General features: G+C 39.6%; 2 protein-coding genes across 3 annotated transcripts in view; both read right to left on the bottom strand.

Annotated features, from left to right (window-relative positions):
* Positions 1-15,142, bottom strand: part of LOC120565120 (very low-density lipoprotein receptor-like) — a 29,838-nt gene extending 14,696 nt beyond the window's left edge. The window contains exons 1-5 of one of the 2 annotated variants that reach the window (XM_039810533.1): positions 15,013-15,142; positions 13,808-13,942; positions 8,814-9,194; positions 6,471-6,590; positions 1,647-1,772 (exon numbers count right to left, since the gene is read on the bottom strand). In XM_039810533.1, coding sequence (XP_039666467.1) covers positions 1,647-1,772; positions 6,471-6,590; positions 8,814-9,194; positions 13,808-13,942; positions 15,013-15,073 — 823 coding nt within the window. In that variant the 5' untranslated portion in view covers positions 15,074-15,142. The remainder of the gene's footprint in view (positions 1-1,646; positions 1,773-6,470; positions 6,591-8,813; positions 9,195-13,807; positions 13,943-15,012) is intronic. The other variant, XM_039810534.1, reaches the window with a different exon arrangement.
* Positions 15,143-16,480: 1,338 nt separating this feature from the next.
* On the bottom strand, positions 16,481-19,587 carry ndufa7 (NADH:ubiquinone oxidoreductase subunit A7). Its single transcript, XM_039810532.1, has 4 exons — positions 19,455-19,587; positions 19,159-19,208; positions 17,760-17,897; positions 16,481-16,700 (listed from the first exon to the last, which is right to left on the bottom strand). The coding sequence occupies exons 1-4, from the start codon at positions 19,503-19,505 to the stop codon at positions 16,613-16,615; spliced, it is 327 nt and encodes a 108-aa protein (XP_039666466.1). The 5' UTR covers positions 19,506-19,587; the 3' UTR covers positions 16,481-16,612.
* Positions 19,588-22,042: the final 2,455 nt, after the last annotated feature.

The following is a 22,042-nucleotide window of genomic DNA, read 5'->3' as shown; positions in this document are numbered from 1 at the left end:
TTGAGGATATAAAAATTATGATTAGTGTAGCTTGGAAGAAATTGGAGACTGGAAATATCATGTTGGTGTGAAAACTTATGTAGATGTCAGTTTAAAGCCAGTGCAGACTGCAAGTCTATTCAAAATCTCAAAACAGCTGTGATGATCAAACTACAAGACATTTTTTGTCTAATGTTGTGGTGCAGATAAGATGACATAAGTGATCTCAGACAAGGTGCACTATTCCAGTTTGAGAGATCCCCCTTTACTGCTGACAGGGAGACCCCAGAAGACCCTGGAGGGATAACATAGACTGGGACAAAAACTCAGCCCTGGCACTGTAGCCACACCAGCCCACATTACAGCCCAGTCTCATGGCAGCTCGTGAAATGGTTACGTTATTGAATATATTGATTCGTGAACAGGACACGATTATGTCGTTTTTTTCGTGTGGTGAGCACGAATTTTAATGTCATGTATTTAAATGGGAAGCATATTTCGTGATCACACCATGACAGCCAGTTTACCACGCCCGCCCATGCAGCCTCACCCACGGACACGTGCATTCACTAATTACATTTACATTTCTTTAGGCTACGGATAGCGAAATAATATAAGCAGTACCTTATGTAACAGATTTTTAAACATTGAATGTAAGTAACTGGCAAACAATACTTAATACTTTTTAAAGAGCACACGTTTATAACAAATTTACACATACCGCCTATTTATGCTGTTTGTATGCTGTTACTGTCATTCTCTACAGTATTTTGATCTTTGTTGTCACTGTCTGTCTGTTCGATTGTCCGTGTTTCTCTCTGTTGACACTCTGTTTCTCAAATCTTCTAAATTTTGAGGGTAAAATACTTCACAAAATTCTGGTGGCAGGGAACAATTCAAAATACAAAATATAATGGAATATTATTATATTCAGTAGCCCAGTAAGGGGGCTTTCACATCTGGGACATGGGCCGGATACGACAAGACTTGACCCCAAAGTCCAGTTGTTTAATTAGCGTGAACAGGGCCTCATGGTAACTCCCCCCCCCCCAAGGAGTATGTTTTGCTCCCAAGTTGAAAAATGTAGGATTGACTTACATAGGCTACTGCTTTTGCTGCTAAATTGAACAATAACATAAGGGTGAGGCTATTTGCATCCCTGGTACAATTAGCAGTGTATGCTATTTCGCATTCGCGGGCCCTGAATTGCGCAATAGCATGCAAATTATCTAAACCAAAATGAAAAAAAAACAAGATGACCTCAGCAGGGAATCAAACTCCAGACTCCCAGACCAAAGCTCAGTGTTCTAACCACTCACCTAGCAGTTCTTACAGAATGTTACACCACTGTTGACCACTTGGTGTCTTCAAGCCTCGGTTGCTAGGTAACCATACTGTATACAAAAAAGAGGTAGCCTACTATGGTACTACCTAACAAACTAACGGTTGTATGCTTTAACTGAAGAGCGCAACTGTAGTATCCATTTTCCACTAGAAATTGCGAGTTATTACAGATTGCTGATGTAGTATTGGGTATGACTGTCTTCTGTATATTGTATGTACAGGAAACATTTTTGTACTTTCTGTTTTTGTGTTGTAGTTTTTTCGTTAATTTATACGGGTGTGTTTTGGATTTCTGTGGTAAGATAAACAAACTTGTGTTTCACCTGTGGCCTTGCACTCTCTGGTTGTTGGATTCATCTGGTAGTCCTCGTAGCAGTCGCAGGCGAGGCTGTCGTTCATGTGAACACACAGCTGATCGCACACATCGCTCTCCAGGCACGTGTTGACCTCTAGATGTAAGAAGGGACACTTGAAAAGGCATTTTAAGGACAGAGCATATATATTGTTAAAAATTACTTTGTAGCAAAAGTGGTCAGACATATTAAGGTCATTTTGTGCGATGGACTAGTCTCGCATTGGTAGACCTTCCTCTACAGCGCTGCGGAAGAGGGTCTGGCTAGTCCACACAGCATTCCGGTATGGAGGAAATATTTATTCATAATTCAAATTGAAAGTCCAAAGTGAAATTGAAAGTCCAAAGAGAAAACAAAGCGAGATGAAATTAAAAATATTATTATTTTTTTCATTTGAATTTCAATTTCTCATTGGCTTTTAATTTTCATTTAATATTTGACTTTCAATTTGAATTATGAATAAATATTTCCTCCATATTCCGGGATCGGAGAAAAACGTGCTCTGGTTTATTGGCATTTCTTTAAACCAATCACAATCGCCTTTGGCAGCGCTAATTCCCCGGACACAATGACGATGCCTCTGCAAAATAGCATCGGGAAGGAACTTGTTTTGGTGGAACATGTGTACGTTCAAAAGTTGTTTTAAGCCCTATTCGCACGGGATAAGTATTACCTGGGGACCTCTTGTAGTTTATAAATTACCCCCACACGTCTGTATTTCGTCTGGCGCATTCACACGGGATAACTGAAGTCTGTATTTTACTCAAATTTACAGACATTATCCCCCGGATATGATGTCAAAACTTTTCATTTATAATTGACAACGCAGCCAGTTAGACCCCAAATCACAGAGATGCCGATTCGCACGGGACTAATATTATCACAGGACCTCCGTTTTCGGCGAAATATGGTAGGTCATTTGCAGGGGAATTATTACTTTACAAATTACAGACATGACCGATTCGCACGGGATTAAGATCACAGACAACCTCCGCGATTATTACAAATGACTGGAGGTCACCAGGTAATACTTATCCCGTGCGAATAGGGCTTTTGACGTACAGAAAACTCAGATTGGACAGATAGTCTAGCTAGCTGTCTGGATTTACCCTGCAGAGATCTGAGGAGCAGTTAACCATAGTCCTCATAAATCGACCGGAATTTTGAATTGCAACACAAAAGCCCTATTCGCACGGGATAAGTATTACCTGGTGACCTCCGGTCATTTGTAATAATTGCGGAAGTTGTCTGTGATCTTAATCCCGTGCGAATCGGTCATGTCTGTAATTTGTAAAGTAATAATTCCCCCGCAAATGACCTACCATATTTCGCTGAAAACGGAGGTCCTGTGATAATATTAGTCCCGTGCGAATCGGCATCTCTGCTTTGTCCAGGATTTGGCGGGGCTTTTTTGTTTTTTCAAGGTACCTATTTCCTTCTTTTGCGCCTTTTTATCTATCTTTGGCGAAGAATGGAGGGTGCGTTGGAGTGTTTTGACAGTGTTTTGGGTGCTGGGTCATGTCGCTATATATCATATACAATTTGCAGAAAGAGAAAGATGAAAACCACCACAAGTGCGAAGACAAAAAGAATGATTAGATGGCGATGGATGACATGTATAGCAGCATGAGGTAAATATATTTTTTATGTTTGTATCATACATCTAGAGATAACAACAAGACATCTCCAAGCAATAGCTTATCAAAAATAATGCACAATCAAGCGAGGGGGCTCACTTCATAATTAGAGGTTAATGTTACAAATAAATCAAGCGTAAAGCTTGAGCTAATAGATTTTAACCTGGTGAAATGTTTAGTTTTATCCATCTAACCGGACCCTGCTTGACACCACCCGGAGAAAAAAGTGAGAGAAAGAAAAAGGAGAGGTCGCAGTTCGGACGATGACTGACTACCCGGTTGAGATTGTGTGTGTGTGTGTGTGCGCGTGTGTGTCCTCGAGATCTTACCACACAAACACACGTAGCAGAGCTACCCACACCCATGTTTCTACTGTTGCTTAATGTCAGTAAATTCGAGTAAAATCACAGGCTTCGCTTAGCTGTTCGAATGCGCCAGATGAAACTCAGACGTGGGTGGGTAATTTATAATTCACACGAGGTCCCTAGATAATACTTATCCCGTGCGAATAGGGCTAAAGAAAGCAGGTGAGGGACCCGAACAATCCCAGAAGTGGAAGGTCATCGATATAGACTAGGTCAGGACAAATTAGGGCTTTGACTCCGAACTTCGTTATTTGAATATCATTCGAATATTAAAAAAAATAATGATATTCGAACGAATATTAGCCAGCCCTTAATATTAGAACCTGTTATGGGCATTCTTTTTATGCGTTTGCTTGTAAACGTTGTTTTCAGTTCAGATTCCGAACTATACGTCGCGGCGACGCACATCTCTCGGCCGTGGCTCGGTAGCGTTGCATTCCCCAACTCAGCGGCGTCTTTCTCCCGTCGCGTTCCGCTGTCTCTCCTACCTACACCGGCACCGCACCCTGTCCCTTCTCCCCTTCCTACCTGCCTGCTCTGTGCTGCTGCACATGAGGAGAGAGCACAGAGGGGAGGGTATGGCGAGTGGATAGTGCCACGGATAACCTACCAAAGGAGACTGTCGTGTGACTCTAACGTGTGGATTGACTACACCGTCGCCAGTGTACATCGTAGTTGATAAGTACGCCGCCACACCTAGCGTCGTCGCCAGACGTGTCCCCCCCCACAAAAATGTATTGAGTGAATTCAAGTTCAATATACAGTAAGACTATATAGCCTATAGGTTTAAATGTATTTCAATTCATTCAATACATGTTCCAGGCCCTTTAGCCATTATACAAGTTGCTCTAAAAGTAGCCTACTGACACTATAAAAATAATACGATGAATTAAATTGTAGTATCTCATCAGCTTATGTGACCTGCGCACTGTTGGAAGAATGCGTAACTCTAACATTGATTGAACATCGGCGCCATCTACTGGATCATTGGCACTAATTGCCTTACTGTTTATAAGCTTCATAGATCTATTTACATGTAACTTTATGTACGTATGTGTATATGTATGCATGTATACACTTTATTATATACAACTTATATCTGTAGCCTGCACAGTAGTGAAACGTTCATGTTTAACGTTACCTTGTTTCTTTGTTTTTAGCCATAACGTTATGTCTGTTTCTGTGTTGAAAGCAACACCTAGCCAGACTCAAATTCCCTTGTGTTTACACTTACTTGGCCAATAAAGCAGTTTCTGATAAAATCCGAAATATACTGTAAGTTCTTTATTTAGTATCTTTGCAGAGACCCCCAATTAAAAAAAAAATCGATTTGAGTCAAAGGCACCACGGTCTCGCTGTGTGGGCTGGCTCTCTTCTTTATGTTCTTTATCTAGCCATTTGGCCTAGCTAAGACCAGCCAAATCACTGACTTATTTATTATGTAATGGGTAAATGTCAATCAAGAACCTTCATATTTGTTTTAACGTTGAATACTCTTAATAGTTCATTTGTTTGTATTTTTTGAGTGAATTGACGTTCATTTTGGGTAACAAGTGGACGCAACTATCACTAAGGCTGCAAGCTCCCCTGCTATATAAGCTGTTATTTTTATGATTTTGATCATATATCTTGTGACTATACCTTCGTTACGGTCCTAAGGTGTAAGACAGTTGATGATTGTTGTTGATTTTTGTTAAATATGCCAAATTGCTATTTTATTTATGATTGTTGTTCAAACGGCATCTGTCTCTTGTTGCCATGGAGAGATTTTGAGTGTTCATTCAGCAGTTTAATACTTTTTTTAGAAGCATGATGATATTATTAGCCACACATTATGAGTAACACATAAGAACCAGAAAGTAAGCAAAAGAACACTAACAAAATGTGAATCTAAACAATGACAATATACTGTACTCTAGTTATCAATATTAGGGGACAAGTCACCCTGACGATGTACATAGTGAAGGCGTGTGTTTCACATGTTTGTAAGGCGACGTACTTAGTTTAGACGTCTTTAGTAGGTGTAAATTTGATGGGAATTCTAAACATACGCCGTCGCCACATCGCCGCCGGAAAATGTTTGTACATGCACTCGCCGCCTAGTCGCCGCTGGTCTCTCGTCTGCAATCCCTATTAAATCAATTCAAAATTCCACACGGTTTGGCGACGACGGGGAGGGTAGCCTGCTCCTTCTCCTTCTCCTGGTTATCCTTTGAATGACACAATCCACTCGCCATAGGGAGGGCGGGCTGCTCCTCAGTCACACAACAGAAGAGAAAGGTGACTGTTTCGGCGGCCACAGGAGAGAAATACATTGCATGCTCGCTGGACAATACTGGCGACTCTTATTTTACAGAAAGTCGCTGTCTTTTCTACAGAAAGTCGCCAGATTTGTCGCTAGTCGCTTTTGTGAAAAAAAAGTCGCTAAGTTGGCAACACCGCCCACACACACACACACACACACACACACACACACACACACACACACTGGCTCGACGTATACACCAGCACACGAGTATAAACATCAGACCACTTACGTAGGCTACGGTGAAAGCTCCGAACTTCCTGTCAAAAGCACACTGTTTGTGTTTAATCCAGGGTCTGACTTTTAATTTTTTTTTAAACTGAAGGCAAAAATAGTATTAATAAATATTCGAATATATTCGAATATTAATATTAATATACAAACGAACTTCGAATATGATTTTTGGGCAAAAGTCAAAGCCCTAGGACAAATGTTCATAACTGGTAATGTAAAACAGGTATCAAGCTGCTCTATCACTGCCACTCACCCTCACAGTGGCTGTCCCGGACCAGCCTCATGTTGCCGGGGCAGTCGCAGTGGAATCCCATCTTCTGGTCCACACACAGATGAGAGCAGCCTCCATTATTGACCTCACACTCGTTCTGATCTGCAAAAACAAACCTAACATCAGTGGTTTCATTCAAAGAATGCTGTTATTTGAAAGCATGATTAATATGAAGCTTTTTTTGTTCATGCTCACATACAGAACATTGTTTGAGTTACAAACATGATGTCCCAAATGAAAAATGGTGTCCAGATTAGGGTTGCACGATATTAACAAAATGTGATATTGCGATAGATATTTTTAAACATATGTAAAATTACAAAATTATGGGAAAACGCATCAAAATAGATTCATAACAAATTAAACAAGTTTAAGGTTTATTTCAACTGACATATTGGACTGGTAAAACATACATAAAATAAACATAAATAAGGACATGTTTTACTGGTTGTACAGTATAAAATAAATAAATAGAAAAGGACAACTTTTCTTTCTCTTCTCTGATTCGTTTTGTTGTCTATCTACAGTATTTCTTCACTTACACTGTCAATAGAGCTGGGCAATATATCGATATTATATCAATATCGTGATGTGAGACTAGATATCGTCTTAGATTTTGGATATTGTAATATGGCATCAATTTAGTCTTTTCTGGTTTTAAAGACTACATTACAGTAAAGTGATGTCATTTTCTGAACTTACCAGACTGTTGTAACTGTTCTATTATTTGCCCTTACCCACTTAGTCATTATATCCACATTACTGATGATTATTTATCAAAAATCTCATTGTGTAAATATTTTGTGACAGCACCAATAGTCAACACTACAATATCGTTGCGGTATCGATATCGAGGCATTTGGTCAAAAATATCGTGATATTTCATTTTCTCTGTATCGCCCAGCCCTAACTGTCACTCTGTCGAAATATGCACACACGTGGTACACTCCATAGGGTTTGTCATGTAGTGAACCCTTGTGCAATGACATGCACTAACATGTGCAAGTGGCACGGTAACTGGCCAATGAAATGATGATATTTATAGCGTTTCAAGCGGGCTCTAAATCAAACATAACCAAGCCACACAGCCAACAGACGGGACACAGCGCTCCACAAAATAAACAAAATATTGCATACTTATGACACTTTCGATATATTGCGATATTGAGTCGATATATCTTGCACCCCTAGTCCAGATGGGTTAAAAAAGTATTTAATGGTGACATGAACCATAATATCAGAAAAAGAAAGCAACTGTCATAGCTACATGTTGATAATGCAGCAAAAACATTTTGTTCTTTGATGATATCCATGTCTTCCCAGGCCAGCTTCCCATCTCCTGACCATCCTATGAAGTTCAAACATACTAGTCTCACAATCATATATGGCTAATCTGTTTACTTCAAGTTCAAGCTTAAACTGCATTTATGAACAACCTTTTTCCACCCAGAAAAGTTCATGAAAATGTACGCATCCCGTTTATTGTGGCAATTGAGGACACAAATTACTATATGACACTGTTACATGCCTAAACAGATAGAGAATAATGACAATCTGTGTCCCAAGATGCTGAAAGCCACTGTACAGCATGGAGCAGAACTATACAGCCCTCTGCTGGCTGGTTAGTACAACATCAAGTATTACATGCAGGCGCTGTGGTTGTTTAACACCTCATTCCAAAACCACCATGGAAAGACCTTTCCAAGATTTGTTCTCATTTAGCCCCAACAGCATTGAAGGTGTTATTATGCTTCAACAGAATGACTTGTCGGATGGTTGAACAGAAACTGAAACGCCCTACCTCTCCACAACATTCTATTTCTGTCGCTTTCATGTGTACAACCTAGTGAACAGCATAAAATTACTTTGAGAAGAGACTGTCCAAAAATGTGCTACCTTATCCTCATTTGAACGATTATGAACGTGTTGTACACACTAGTTTGTTTAGAGCACACCCCTGCCTTTAGTTGGCACTGACGCTGATGTTGGGGGATGAAGACCTGACTCGTGGTCGGTGTTCCAGTTCACTCCAAAGGTGTTGGATGGGGTTGAGATCGGGACTCTGTGCAGGCAGTAAAGTTCCTCCACACCAAACTGTGAAAACCATGTATTAATGGCATGGTGCACAGCAGCATTGTCACATTGGAAAAAGAAAGGGCATTCCCCCAAACTGTAAACTAGTAAAAATGTCTTTGTATGCAGTAGCATACATATTTCCCTTATTGGGACTAATAGCCCAAACCAGGTATGTGGACAGGGTTGTCTACATACTTTTATATAGTGTACTTGATACTGATTTTCTTTAGTTTTGCCCGTATCACTCACCACAGTTGTCCTCGTCGCTGCCATCAGAGCAGTCTGGAGAGTTGTCACACCTCCATGTCTGGCGGATGCAATGCCCGTCTCCACACTGAAACTCAGACGCCGTACACTTGGGAGACGTCTGCGGGCTTAGCCGAGACGAACCACACAACTCCCAAGACTCGTCCCGCCGGTTTTTGCAGTCAGTTCGCCCATCACACAGCTTGTCTCTGTGCAGACAGGTGTCAGACGGCTCGCAGGAGAAGAAGCCAGGGGTGGTGCAATTCTGGCAGAAGGCCTCGTCACTCCCGTCCCCACAGTCGTCCACGCCATTGCAAAGGAAACGTGGAGATATGCACCGTCTGCTGCGGCAGGCAAATTCATCTTTTTTACACCACAGGTGACCTGTGAAGAGTGAGAGTCACTAATTAAGTCTGTACAGAGTCTCTGTTACTACAAATAGAATCTGAAAGGCTTTTAGTGATGGTCAAATGAAGCTTCGCGAACCACTGCCTTTATTTTTCTGAGCTCACTAGATGGCGCTCTCTGTTCAAAGAAAAAGGTTAAAAGAATGGCAACCCTTTGTTGAACAGAGAGCGCCATCTAGTGAGCTCAGAAAATAAAGACACTGGTTTGCGAAGCTTCATTTGACCATCACTAATGGCTTCAACAAAAGAAAAGTGTGTGTTTTTTTTTTACAGTTATAGAATTAGTGACATATAAATTTCAGATCACTAACATTACCAGAAACATTAGGGGTTTCCACATATTGGTATCTGATTTCTGTTGAGTGTTTCAGTTTGTAATAAATCTCTAAAGGCAGTTTCAGAGAAACTCAAGAGAGCAACAAAAATCCAATATTATGTAACATCAGTGTGAACTCAAATGAAAAAATATATATTTTTTAAAAACCCTGTTTGATGGGGGAGAATATATTAAGGCAGACTAATACATTATACATTTTTTAAACACAATATACATGTTATATATACGTTTTCGTCAGAACCAGCTGTGTAATGAGTTGATCATATTAGTTCATATGGAAAGCCTTTCTAGATCACATCCACCCAGATCTTGAGTGAGGTGTAATGTAAAAGTGAGCAATATCAATAAAATCCTTCAACATACTGATATATATTGTGATATAGAACATTTAAAAACAAAAAACTAAAAAAAAACAGATAAAATGTCCAGGAATGTCCAGCAAATCAATACCTGATCAATCAAATCATCACATTGAAACAAAAATTATATAAAACTCCAATGATGAAGAAATTCTGCTGAATGTTTTGCAACATTGCCACAATTGCCTAATCTATATGGAGGAAATATTTATTCATAATTCAAATTGAAAGTCCGAAGAGAAAACAAAGCGAGATGAAATTAAAAATATTATTTTTTTTCATTTGGCTTTGGCTTTGAATTTCAATTTATCATTGGCTTTTAATTTTCATTTAATATTTGGCTTTTGAATTTCAATTTAACATTGGCTTTTAATTTTCATTTAATATTTGGCTTTTCAATTTCAATTTAACATTGGCTTTTAATTTTCATTTAATATTTGGCTTTTCAATTTCAATTTAACATTGGCTTTTAATTTGGACTTTACACATGTCAATGTAAATGAGGAGGCGTGGCCCAAAGGCTCGTGGGAGGGTCTGCAACGAAAGGGGTGTAGAGGCACCTTATGAACAGCAGGGGGAGCTGACTGTTGGGGAGCATCTGTCTGCAGCTTCACAACCAGGCTGGTTTGGCCTCTTATTTCACATGATAGAAAATGATCATGTAGGCTAAACACAAACGACATTTCATGCAACAACAGTGAAGTTTTCATGTAGTTACTATAATTGGGCCTGTGTTAGTGAGGACTAGATTAGGACTGTATTTAAAGCTGATTCTGGTTTCCAACTTCGCCCTAGGTGTGTCTGTTTAAAACACGGACTCAGACAACTTCTCTCTTTTTATTTTTTATTTAATTTAGCAACAGTAGAAACATGGGTGTGGGTAGCTCTGCTACTTGTGTTTGTGTGTGGTCAGATCTCGAGGACGCACACAATCTCAACCGGATCGTCATCGTCCGAACTGCGAACTCTCCTTTTTCTTTCTCTCACTTTCTCTCACTTTTTCTCCGGGTTGTGCGCGCGGTGTGAGGTGCGTGTCCGCGCTATTCTCCAACATGTACTCACAACAATCACTCCTGATTGACGGCCTTTTGTACAGCCCGTGTACTTTTTCAGACTTCCAGCTAACAGCGGTGTCTGTAAGCATTGTCTGTAAGAAATTATAAAAAAAAAAAAGAAGGTTTGCCGTATTAGCAGCAGCAAACAACTGGAAACTTTTTACAATTTCCATTCACCACTAAATTCACTTCTGAGACTTTTTTATGCGATAAATTAACTGTGTAGAGTTTGAATATGGGCAGTTTTACAAACGTTGATGGCCAACTACACATTTTCTCCGATGTCGTCAGAAGCTTCAGTCTGACGGGACAGCCAGCTGGTGGCGGCCGGGATCGCCTCACTGCTGGCCGGCCAGTGATGCTTACAGACACCGCTGTTAGCTGGAAGTCTGAAAAAGTAGTCTACACGGGCTGTACAAAAGGCCGTCAATCAGGAGTGATTGTTGTGAGTAGCTACATGTTGGAGAATAGCGCGGACACGCACCTCACAGCGTGCGCACCACCCGGAGAAAAAAGTGAGAGAAAGAAAAAGGAGAGGTCGCAGTTCGGACGATGACGATCCGGTTGAGATTGTGTGTGTGTGTGTGTGTGTGTGTGTGTGTGTGTGTGTGTGTGTGTGTGTGTGCGTCCTCGAGATCTGACGACACACAAACACACGTAGCAGAGCTACCCACACCCATGTTTCTACTGTTGCTTAATTAAATATTTAAAACATCAAAAGAGAGAAGTTGTCTGAGTCCGTGTTTTAAACAGACACACCTGGGGCGAAGTTGGAAACCAGAATCAGCTTTAAATACAGTCCTAATCTAGTCCCCACTAACACGGGCCCATAGTAACTACATGAAAACTTCATGGTTGTTGCATGAAATGTCGTTTGTGTTTAGCCTACATCATCATGATAGAAAATTATCATGTGAAATAAGAGGCCAAACCAGCCTGGTTGTGAAGCTGCAGACAGATGCTCCCCAACAGTCAGCTCCCCCTGCTGTTCATAAGGTGCCTCTGCACCCCTTTCGTTTCAGACCCTCCCACCAGCCTTTGGGCCACGCCTCCTCATTTACATTGACATGTGTCAAGTCCAAATGAAAAGGCAATGTCAAAAGGAAATTCAAAAGCCAAATATTAAATGAAAATTAAAAGCCAATGTTAAATTGAAATTCAAAAGCCAAATATTAAATGAAAATTAAAAGCCAATGTTAAATTGAAATTCAAAAGCCAAATATTAAATGAAAATTAAAAGCCAATGTTAAATTGAAATTCAAAAGCCAAATATTAAATGAAAATTAAAAGCCAATGATAAATTGAAATTCAAATGAAAAAAATAATAATATTTTTAATTTCATCTCGCTTTGTTTTCTCTTTGGACTTTCAATTTCTCTTTGGACTTTCAATTTGAATTATGAATAAATATTTCCTCCATAAATCTACCCAGAATTACTGAACTTGCTAATTACTAATGACTCTTTATTCTAACCTGACTGAAATTGCATTGGGTTGCTCTGTGACTGACAGATAATTTCCTCTTGCATTTATCCATTTGCTCTTTTTGCAATGTCTCCCAGTAAAACCCCAGTCTGATGCACCTATGAGTGAGAGAAAGTAAATATTGTTCACTACCTACATTTTCCTGGCCGGCATTCAATCCTGCAACTTTCAGCTCCAAGTCTAACGTCTTTAACCTCTAAACAACACTGCCAATATTCATACCTGCTGGCATTCCTCACATCAGCAGTATTTATGTTTCATGCCTGCTGCAATCACATTAAATCCTTTTAGAACACTTTCTCCTGCAGAGTTTTTCTCTGCAAACGTTATGCAGCTTCTGGTTCACACTGAACACAAAATCCCTCTGGAATTCAATATCAAAGTCTCTAATTACTTCAACAGGATTATAAGATAAAAACCTGCAATGGTATTTTCCCCACACAGTACAGGAAAATGAGACGATAGTCGGTTATAATCAGCTAAAACGGCATTACACAATACTGTTGAATAAGACAACAGGTGTAGGTAAAAGTGCACACGCTGCGCAACACGATAATTAGACATGGTGACTGAACCTGTTAGACTTTGACACTTTGTGTTGGTGATGCCTCTGAGAGCAGAAACTGGAAAAATCCCAGATAATCACCTCTGTTGTACAGTCCCCAGCCAGTGTGGACTCGGCATTGTGTGTGTGGTAAAGTGCAACCCTCATGATGATGCAGTCTTCATGCAGAGCACCATATTTCTGGACTTCAAAGTCACACTGTCAGACTTCTTAGTGTCATTTTTTGGCTCCACGCGGCATCGGCCAGAACTGGATGATGTCAGTCTTGCATTTACCTTCATCATTGTCAAAACAATCATCCATCTATCTTTTTCCGCCTATCTCTCTCTCTCTCTCTCTCTCTCTCTCTCTCAACTAAAAAGGGAAGTGCGGCAGAGCTACTTAAAAAATCCCTTTTGTTCATCGGTAGTTAGACGTTTAGATGTTTGCATGGAGAAGCAGCATTCAGTTTTTATGCAACACATATCTATCTCTAACAAACTCCCAGAAAACGTGAGGTTTGCTCCGACTCAAGTCTTTTCAATTGATGCTTAAAACCTTTTTGTTGCCACTACCCTTTATTAAATTAAATCTGGGACAAATCCCTTCTTGTTTTCATTCTCCTATTTAACACACATCTTTTTATACTGCCTTTTTTTTTTTTATCTCTTGTCGAATGCCTTTTCCTGTCTTACATAAAGCACTTTGAATTGCTTTGTCAATGGTTTATGCTGCCAGAAAAAGAGCTTGGTAAAAAGAAAACCAGTGGGCATGTGTGGTTTGGGATCATGTTGTCAACATTGTACTCACCACAGTGGTGTTCATCTGATCCGTCTTCACAGTCTGTGTGTCCGTCACACACGCTCGGTCTCGGGATGCACAAGCCATCGCTGCACCTGAACTGCAGCAGCTCGTGGCAGGCGGGCAGAGAGTGACCTGCAACCCCTGAAACACGAGCAAACAGACTTACAGTTTACTGGTACTGTTCAGACTGTCAGTGGATAAAATAGCCAGTCAAAGGCATCACAAAAGACAATATAATAATTCTGTAATGAACAGAAGGGAAAGTCGGAAAAGCATGACAATTTATACTTTACATCTTATATGTTGTATTTTATAAATATATCATGTTGTCAATACACAAACAAAAAAATAGTATACGCCAAACAAAAATAAATAATAAACAATTGGTATTTACGGCAGAGCTTTTATATTTTTACATGATTATATGTCATGTGATGACATAAAGCCTATGAGGTAAAACTGAAGTTATTAATAAATAAAATAACCCTTTTCTCTGCAGTTTTAAGCTCTGTACTAGAATTCCATCACATTTTCTATCATAAAACCACCAAAACTGCATACAAATTAATCTCTTTCTTATGAAATCAAAGTGTTTCTGTCTGCAGGTATACTGTACAGAATAATTTGATAAATAACCTAATTGTGATTGTAATAATTTCTCTCTGAGCCAATGAGCTCAAATTTGGACTCATTGGGCTGACAGAGCTGAGTTACACTGACAGTTGCACAGTTTCAATAACAAATGGCTATTTTTTCCAATTTTATTCCATATCTAATTTAGATAAGCAAGTATTGAGTTTATATTATATACCTTTATAATATACAATACATGTGAAAATATGTAACGATGCAACGCAAAGAACGGGTCAGATAACCTCCGGAAGGCCACCTTGTTTTTTTAATCTTTCTAGCTGTATTGACAAATAAATATGTATTTTAGTCCAAATATGAAATGATCTGGAACAAAAGTTTAGACTGGCATCCTGTAACGTATTATATATTTTTAGCAACAACACTAAAACTAGGACAACATTACCAGTCAAAGAGCAATTTTGACTGTAGTTTGTTTGTGCATAAACAGATTTCATTCAAACTGACAGGAGGTCTGCTCGACTGTAAACTCTCAGTACGTCCCTACATTTAGAAAATAACGCTTAATACAAACACCTCTTTAATGTCACACACATGCACAAGTAATATCAGCACCTTACCCCAAATATGACCCAAGGTTAGAAGCGCGAGAAAAAGAAATAAAGCTCCAAGGTTTCCCATGCTTCATTGATGTCCTCCACATTTGGCATTTGCATTGCACGTGGCGCGGAATGATGACGCAAGAGTCGATTCCGTCTGGTAAATGCAAAGTTGTTACTTTGGTCGATACCAATTTATTTAACAATGCTATAGTTTTAAAATGAAATTAATATGGCCTCTGCTGTTCCTTTTTCATTTGTTTTATTGCGTCATTATTTAATATAATTCACCTTTTTGAATGATGATACTATATCTAGTATTTTAAATACGTGATAATAATTATGTTTGGTATTTAAGTCATTTCCTAAACGTCTTGTTCTGTTTTTATTGCGCAGATAAACACAAAAATGCTGCTCAATATGTCAGCTTGAGTTTAAAATATTTTCTAGTAATCTGGTATACCAAACAGCCTACACATGATTTCTAAAACACCTACGTTCTAAAACTGCTCACCTTTTTAGAGTGATAAGTAATTTCTATCATTAAACATCAGTGTATTTAAATGTCTGCACGCCTATATAAGTGTTTCCTATCACGTTTGCTGATTAGACCTCTCAGGATGAGGTGCTGCAGTTTGTTAACGTCACAACTATATATGCTCAAGACTTTCCACTTTAAACAGCTACAGCACAATGAACGAGCATGACTGCAGTCTGTATACAACATGCTCAAACCATGCTCACACCATGCTTAAATTATCTGTGCAGGGGCCGTGTACCCACAGGGTGTACCTCACCTTGAAGCTGTAACAATGTCTGTAGTTTGAAGATAATTGTGCCCAAAATTAACTTTTACTAGTGGCATTTAGGACAAGCAAAAAAATTCAGGTACAAAAAAGTCCCATTGGATGTTAGTGGGGTGCGATTGTAAACGCAAGTTGTATTACTCTAACCTCATTCATAAATACTTCTTATTTCATTTTCAAAATTGTTATTTTAAGTATTTCTCTTTTCAGTTACATGGGACATAATCCAGGCTTAACCTGACAGAAGCAGAGCTGCAACAACCATAACACTTGAAAATGATAAGCATACATTCCCTTAATGGATGCTTCGGATTGTTGTGGGCGTTCATTTCTCAAACTGATGCTAGTTTTAAATGATGCCCTAATATGCTAAATACAAGGAGATGAAATTATGCATGAGACATCTGGAATTTTCATTTCATGGAATGGGAGTTTACCACTAGTATCTACACTCTGTCTAAGTCGGCTCTTTGGACCTCCGCTTCTTGAAATGGTCCAGCTGCTGCATTGTTGGCACACATCTAGTCATCTTAGTCCCTCACCCTGCTATTCAGCTCACCTCGCACCCAGTATTTCCAAACTATCTTGCATTGTGGCAAATATATTCACACAGTTGACACTTCATTCAAAATCTATTTCACATTTGTTCAGTTCATAATATGACCCCAATAACCACAAATATCTTAAATATAGCACATTTTATTCACATTTATCAATTGTACAGGATACAACCAACACCTGCAGTGGTCAGGCCTCTACAGCAGGTTTGGATGGAGAAATTAGGTTGATGATACTGAAGGGGTAAATCCAGTTGCTCAGAGGTACGGCTGGTCCGTGGACAGTGGTGGCTCCTTATATACAGCACCCGGGGTCACTGAAAGCTTTGGGACTTCAGCAACTTGACTAGAAGAATCAAGAAAATATCACAGGTACTTAAACATCCAGATAGATGTAATCTAGTTGTTTTATTAAAGGTCCCATGGCATAAAAATTTCACTTTATGAGGTTTTTTAACATTAATATGCGTTCCCCCAGCCTGCCTATGGTCCCCAATTGGCTTGATATGGTGATAGGTGTAAGCCGAGCCCTGGGTATCCTGCTCTGCCTTTGAGAAAATGAAAGCTCAGATGGGCCGATCTGGAATCTGCTCCTTATGAGGTCATAACAAGCAAGGTTACCTCCCCTTTCTCTGCTTTGCCCACCCAGAGAATTTGGCCAACCCATGAGAGAGAGACATCATGGCTTTCAAATGAGCAAAGTGGCAGTTGGTCAAGGCCACACCCCCACCTTCCACCTTGCCCCCCCCCCCCCACACCTTCCACCTTGCCCCCCCTCTCCTCCTCAATAGCTACAGGCACAGAAATGGCACATACTAAGGAAAGCTCATTGTGGGCCTGGCTCTAGTGGCTGGAATTCTGCACCAAGGCTGAATTTCGGGAAAGAGACTTCAGATACAGTATTAGGGCACCACTAAGGTCTATATAAAAGCATCCAAAGAGCACCATGTCATGGGACCTTTAATTTCATACTTCAGCAGCAAGAGGTTACTGCTCACATCAGAAGATGTGAGATCCATACATCTAAGCATTGGAGCACATGTGGCAGGTGTTGCAAAAATGTGCAGACATTTCTGATATATATCCATAGTTGGATTTAAGTGTTTACCTGTCCTTAAAAAAAATTGGCTAAAAGATATCACAGCATAGACAAAATTCATCTATTAGTATTTACTTCACTCTGTGACCATATAACATTTCTGGTCATAAAGAGACATCTGGTCACAATTGTTTAAAAAAAAATAGGTGTGTAATCCAGCCCTGTTCATCAGGTTTGCTTGCTCGGCCTTTTACCTTAATCCAGCTAAGGTAAGATGTTCAGTATGACAGTTGTAATAATCACAGTCATGTCCTTATCTGGTTATAATCAAATAATACATGTAAATGCACTGACTGAGTAATTTACCTGCCAGCGGTGAGAGCCTTCTGAGAAGACATGATGACTGTGGCGGGTACTGACTCTCTGCGTCCATCTCTGGTGTAGTAGTAGTTGCTGGCATCCTTGTGGCTCGGGCCTACTGGCAGTTTGGGTGGTGGCTGTGTCCTAGTGAAAAAGCAGATGCAGGATGGTCAGTTTGAATAATAGATCCATGATTAGAAGGGCTTATTGGGGCACCCGGATAGCTCAGTTGGTAGAGCGGGCGCCCATATATAGAGGTTACTCCTCGCCGCAGCGGCCCCGGGTTCGACTCCGACCTGCGGCCCTTTGCTGCATGTCAATCCCCCTCTCTCTCCCCTTTCATGTCTTCAGCTGTCCTGTCAATAAAGGCCTACAAGGGCTTATTGGATGCCAAAACACACGGTGGTTAAAGCATTACAACATAGTCAGAAGCATGAAATTAGATTGAATGGAACACAGTACATGGTCTGGTAGCAAGTGCTGCCTGAGAGCCAAATGCCAAGGCAAATACAGTACATGCCATTACTTTTCGGCAGCAAAAATTACATTCAATTCAGTTTCAGACCTCAAAACTCTTTGGATGGCCTTACATCAGTTGTACAAAAGTCAGGTGTCAAACCATCTGCTGACAACACAGTTCAGTACTTTTTTTTTTCCGAGAGCCTGACAATGGGCACTGCATCCTAGTGTTTCAAATACAACCCCTGATTAGCTGCCATCAGTTAGTTCACCTGTGTCCAAACTTAAACTATATTAAATCTTAAAGGTCCCATGGCATGAAAATTTCACTTTATGAGGTTTTTTAACATTAATATGAGTTCCCCCAGCCTGCCTATGGTCCCCCAGTGGCTAAAAATGGCGATAGGTGTAAACCGAGCCCTGGGTATCCTGCTCTGCCTTTGAGAAAATGAAAGCTCAGATGGGCTGATCTGGAATCTAGCAAAGTGGCAGTTGGTCAAGGCCACACCCCCAACCTCCACCTTGCCCCCACTCTGTCATCCTCAATAGCATTTAAAGCTACAGACACAGAAATGGCACATAATAAAGCTCATTGTAGGACTGGCTCTAGTGGCTGTAATTCTGCACAAAGGCTGAATTTTGGGAAAGAGACTTCAGATACAGTATTAGAGGACCACTAAGGTCTATATAAAAGCATCCAAAGAGCACCATGTCATGGGACCTTTAAAGTGATGCAGATCCGAACTAGGATGTCTAGGCAGGTGTGCCAGTCCCTGCTCTGACAGTCTATATCAACACCTCGCTTAAATATCACTATTAACTGTGTTATATATTTCCAGAGACAATACAACTTCAGTGTTTAGTTCCGTCTGACAGCACTGTGGGGAAGCTAGCTAAGTTAATCTGTTTCACAGGGTGAAGCTAACGTTAGTGCACGAAGTCTTACCTCTTTGAAACCTCCTGATATCTCAGCTGCAGTTTGGCTTGCAGGTCGTGCTGAAAAAGAAACAGCATTACTAAAAGTTGCAGAAAAACACACATCAAAAACGTACTAACTAGCTAATAATCTTTATTTACATGTAACGTTAGCGTTTTCTAACGTAACCAAAAAACCAACGTTAGCCTATTAAATTAGTCCTGTTCAATAGTTTATTATGAGACATAACCCGGTGATAGACTAATATTTCTTTTACAACACGTCCTGGCTCGGATATAAAGTTTGTCAGTAGCTTTGTTTCTTACCCCCGATAAAAGATTTCGGAGCCTCTGGACAATTTTGGTAGCAGTCGCCATGTTTGCTGTTATGAAGGACACACACGGGACTTCTTCGGTGGTGTGAAATAACGTCTCTCAGCACGTTAGTGACACCTGGCGGTTTGAAAGGAGAAACTGCCGCGCAACACAAACGTGGTGTACACAGTACACAGAGGGATTTACATACAGCATAGCATCTTAATGGTGAACAGCAACTGAATCGAGGAATTTTACACGATTGATTCTAGATCAAATTATTTATTTATTTTCAAGGCAAATTTGCTGACAATAGCTCAATGGCCCCAGAAAACAGGTACTGTTATACTATAGTATTTCAGAAATAAAACCCTCAAAACACAGATCACAGTTTTGTAAATTGAATATTTACAATTCAATTGTATTATCTATTATTAGTGCGGGTTAGCAAAATGTCAAAAGCAAATTGCTGGTGACAAAATGCAAGCATTTATTACTGAAATTTGTAATAAATATGTAAAATGCATTATGCATTAGCAACCTTTATATATCTTGTCAGATGATTGAATACAAAATAATTCTCTCTTAACAGTGCGTGGCTGTGTATCACCAGATTCTCAGAAACTTCCTCAAACTTGTTACAGCCTGCATATTACCTGATTCTTTCCCACACCAGAGCTGTGTCAGAGCTCTGCATGCGACCCAACAACAAACTCGGTTTAAACAAAGATAATGTACATAAAACACCAGTGGAGGCCAACTAAGGGAAATACAAATTTTATTTGTTGCACAAGACAACACAGTACAGGGCGACAGCGCCGGTATACCATGCAATCAAGTATTACAGATGTGTGCTTGTCTCATGCAGCATGCACTGAACAGAAGAGTTCACAGGGGAACACATGCACATGTACAGTTTGACCTGCCAGTTTGTTCTTTAAGAGCAAGTTTAACACCAGCTGAGAATCTAGTCATTGCTGACCTCCAGTAGCTTAAGTGTTGATTTAGATTTTTTTATCTTACCACCGTCACATCACTGTGTGGTTACAGATGCTAAACAGGCTTGAAGCTTCCAAACAGTAGCGATCAATCAAGCATTGTCTACGTTTACATTCACATAAGAAACCAGGTTATCCTGAGAAATTAGGTATACATGCACTGCAAAAAGGGTTCTCTCTAATCATTTTGGAAGGAAGACTGGCACATTTTATGTGTAATGTGTTATTTAACTATCAAGCTCTTTTACAGTACAGTTTAGAGTACAGGTTGTCTCTTACAGTGCCAGTAGTACAAATAGTGGTAAATCAGCCGTTTCAGTTTGTCTGACGCATATACAATTTTTTTATTCATCCCTCTGCAGCATTACTTTCCCTGTATATCTTTTTTTTATGCAAATGTGCATATATATTTAAAAAAAAAAAACATTACAAGTGTTTCTATGACCAAGAAATCGGTTTTCCCCCCAGCAGGAATCTAGTTGTGTAACCAGGTTTCCTCTCAGCCCTTACTTAGCCCAGTTATTAATAAAACTGTGTTTCTCCTTTACATAACATCTACAAAAACAGGCATTTTCAAAAAGCTGATGATAAACCAGTTACTTAAGGGCATGTAAAATCGCTAAATGCTTCTCAGCTTGGTGCTAAATTACTCTTTATGAACATTTTTAAAAGAACACAAACAGATATGTTACTTGTTTTCTTTCATGGTATCAAAGAGTTTAGTTTCTTCATAAACAGCCACAGGATATAAAATGTTTGTACAGTACATAGCATGTTTGTTCATTGTAAACAATTCTGTCAAGACTGCAAAAAAATAACAGATCCATTCAGGGACAATCTCTCCATGCTGTTTACCCACACAACAGCAGCATCTTGTAAAAAGGTCATCATCATCATCATGAGATTTAAGGAGGAAGAGGGACTTAGCTTACACATCAACAATTCTGATGCTTTAGAAACAGAAGACTCAGGAGAAAGTTGGTACAAAAGCCACTGACAAATAAGACAATAAACCTCGAGAAGTACATCCGAAATATTCCCTCAAGTCAGACTTCCCAAAATCCTGGTGCCTCAAATTGTCACTGTGCATATTATGTCCTTCAACAAGTTTAGAATTATAAACATCCTTGTTATCAAAATACACATCAATATTTGTACAATACAAAGACATAAAACGTTTGTTTAAAGAAGCCCTGGGTTTGGATTCAATGTAAGGTATTCCCTCTGCCATTTTCAATTCACCTTCACCATTCACAATTCATGTAAAAGACATTAGTGCACTTTTCCTCTCAATGTAAACATCACTACACAGTTAATTAAGTAGGAACAGGTCTTGTAGGCATGGGGTCTCTTACATGCTCACGTAAAAAACAAACAAAGAAAAGCTACTTTTTCAGGAAGATACTCCAAAACAAATACACGAGGATCCAACACGTTTCGAAGTACAAAATGTATTGTTATTATAAGTAAGGAAAGACCAAAAAATAAATACCAAAATGTTTAAAAAGATATTTCCCTCTAGGCTCTGAAGACATAGACTTTGATTTGGGTGCTCAATGTTTTTCCTGCAAATCGCATGCTTTGAGTAGAACAAGTCATTCC

Source organism: Perca fluviatilis, chromosome 9 (genome assembly GCF_010015445.1).
Source record: "Perca fluviatilis chromosome 9, GENO_Pfluv_1.0, whole genome shotgun sequence".
Lineage (NCBI taxonomy): Eukaryota > Metazoa > Chordata > Actinopteri > Perciformes > Percidae > Perca > Perca fluviatilis.
Note: the sequence above shows the minus strand (reverse complement) of the source record. Positions and strands in the feature narration are given on the sequence as shown.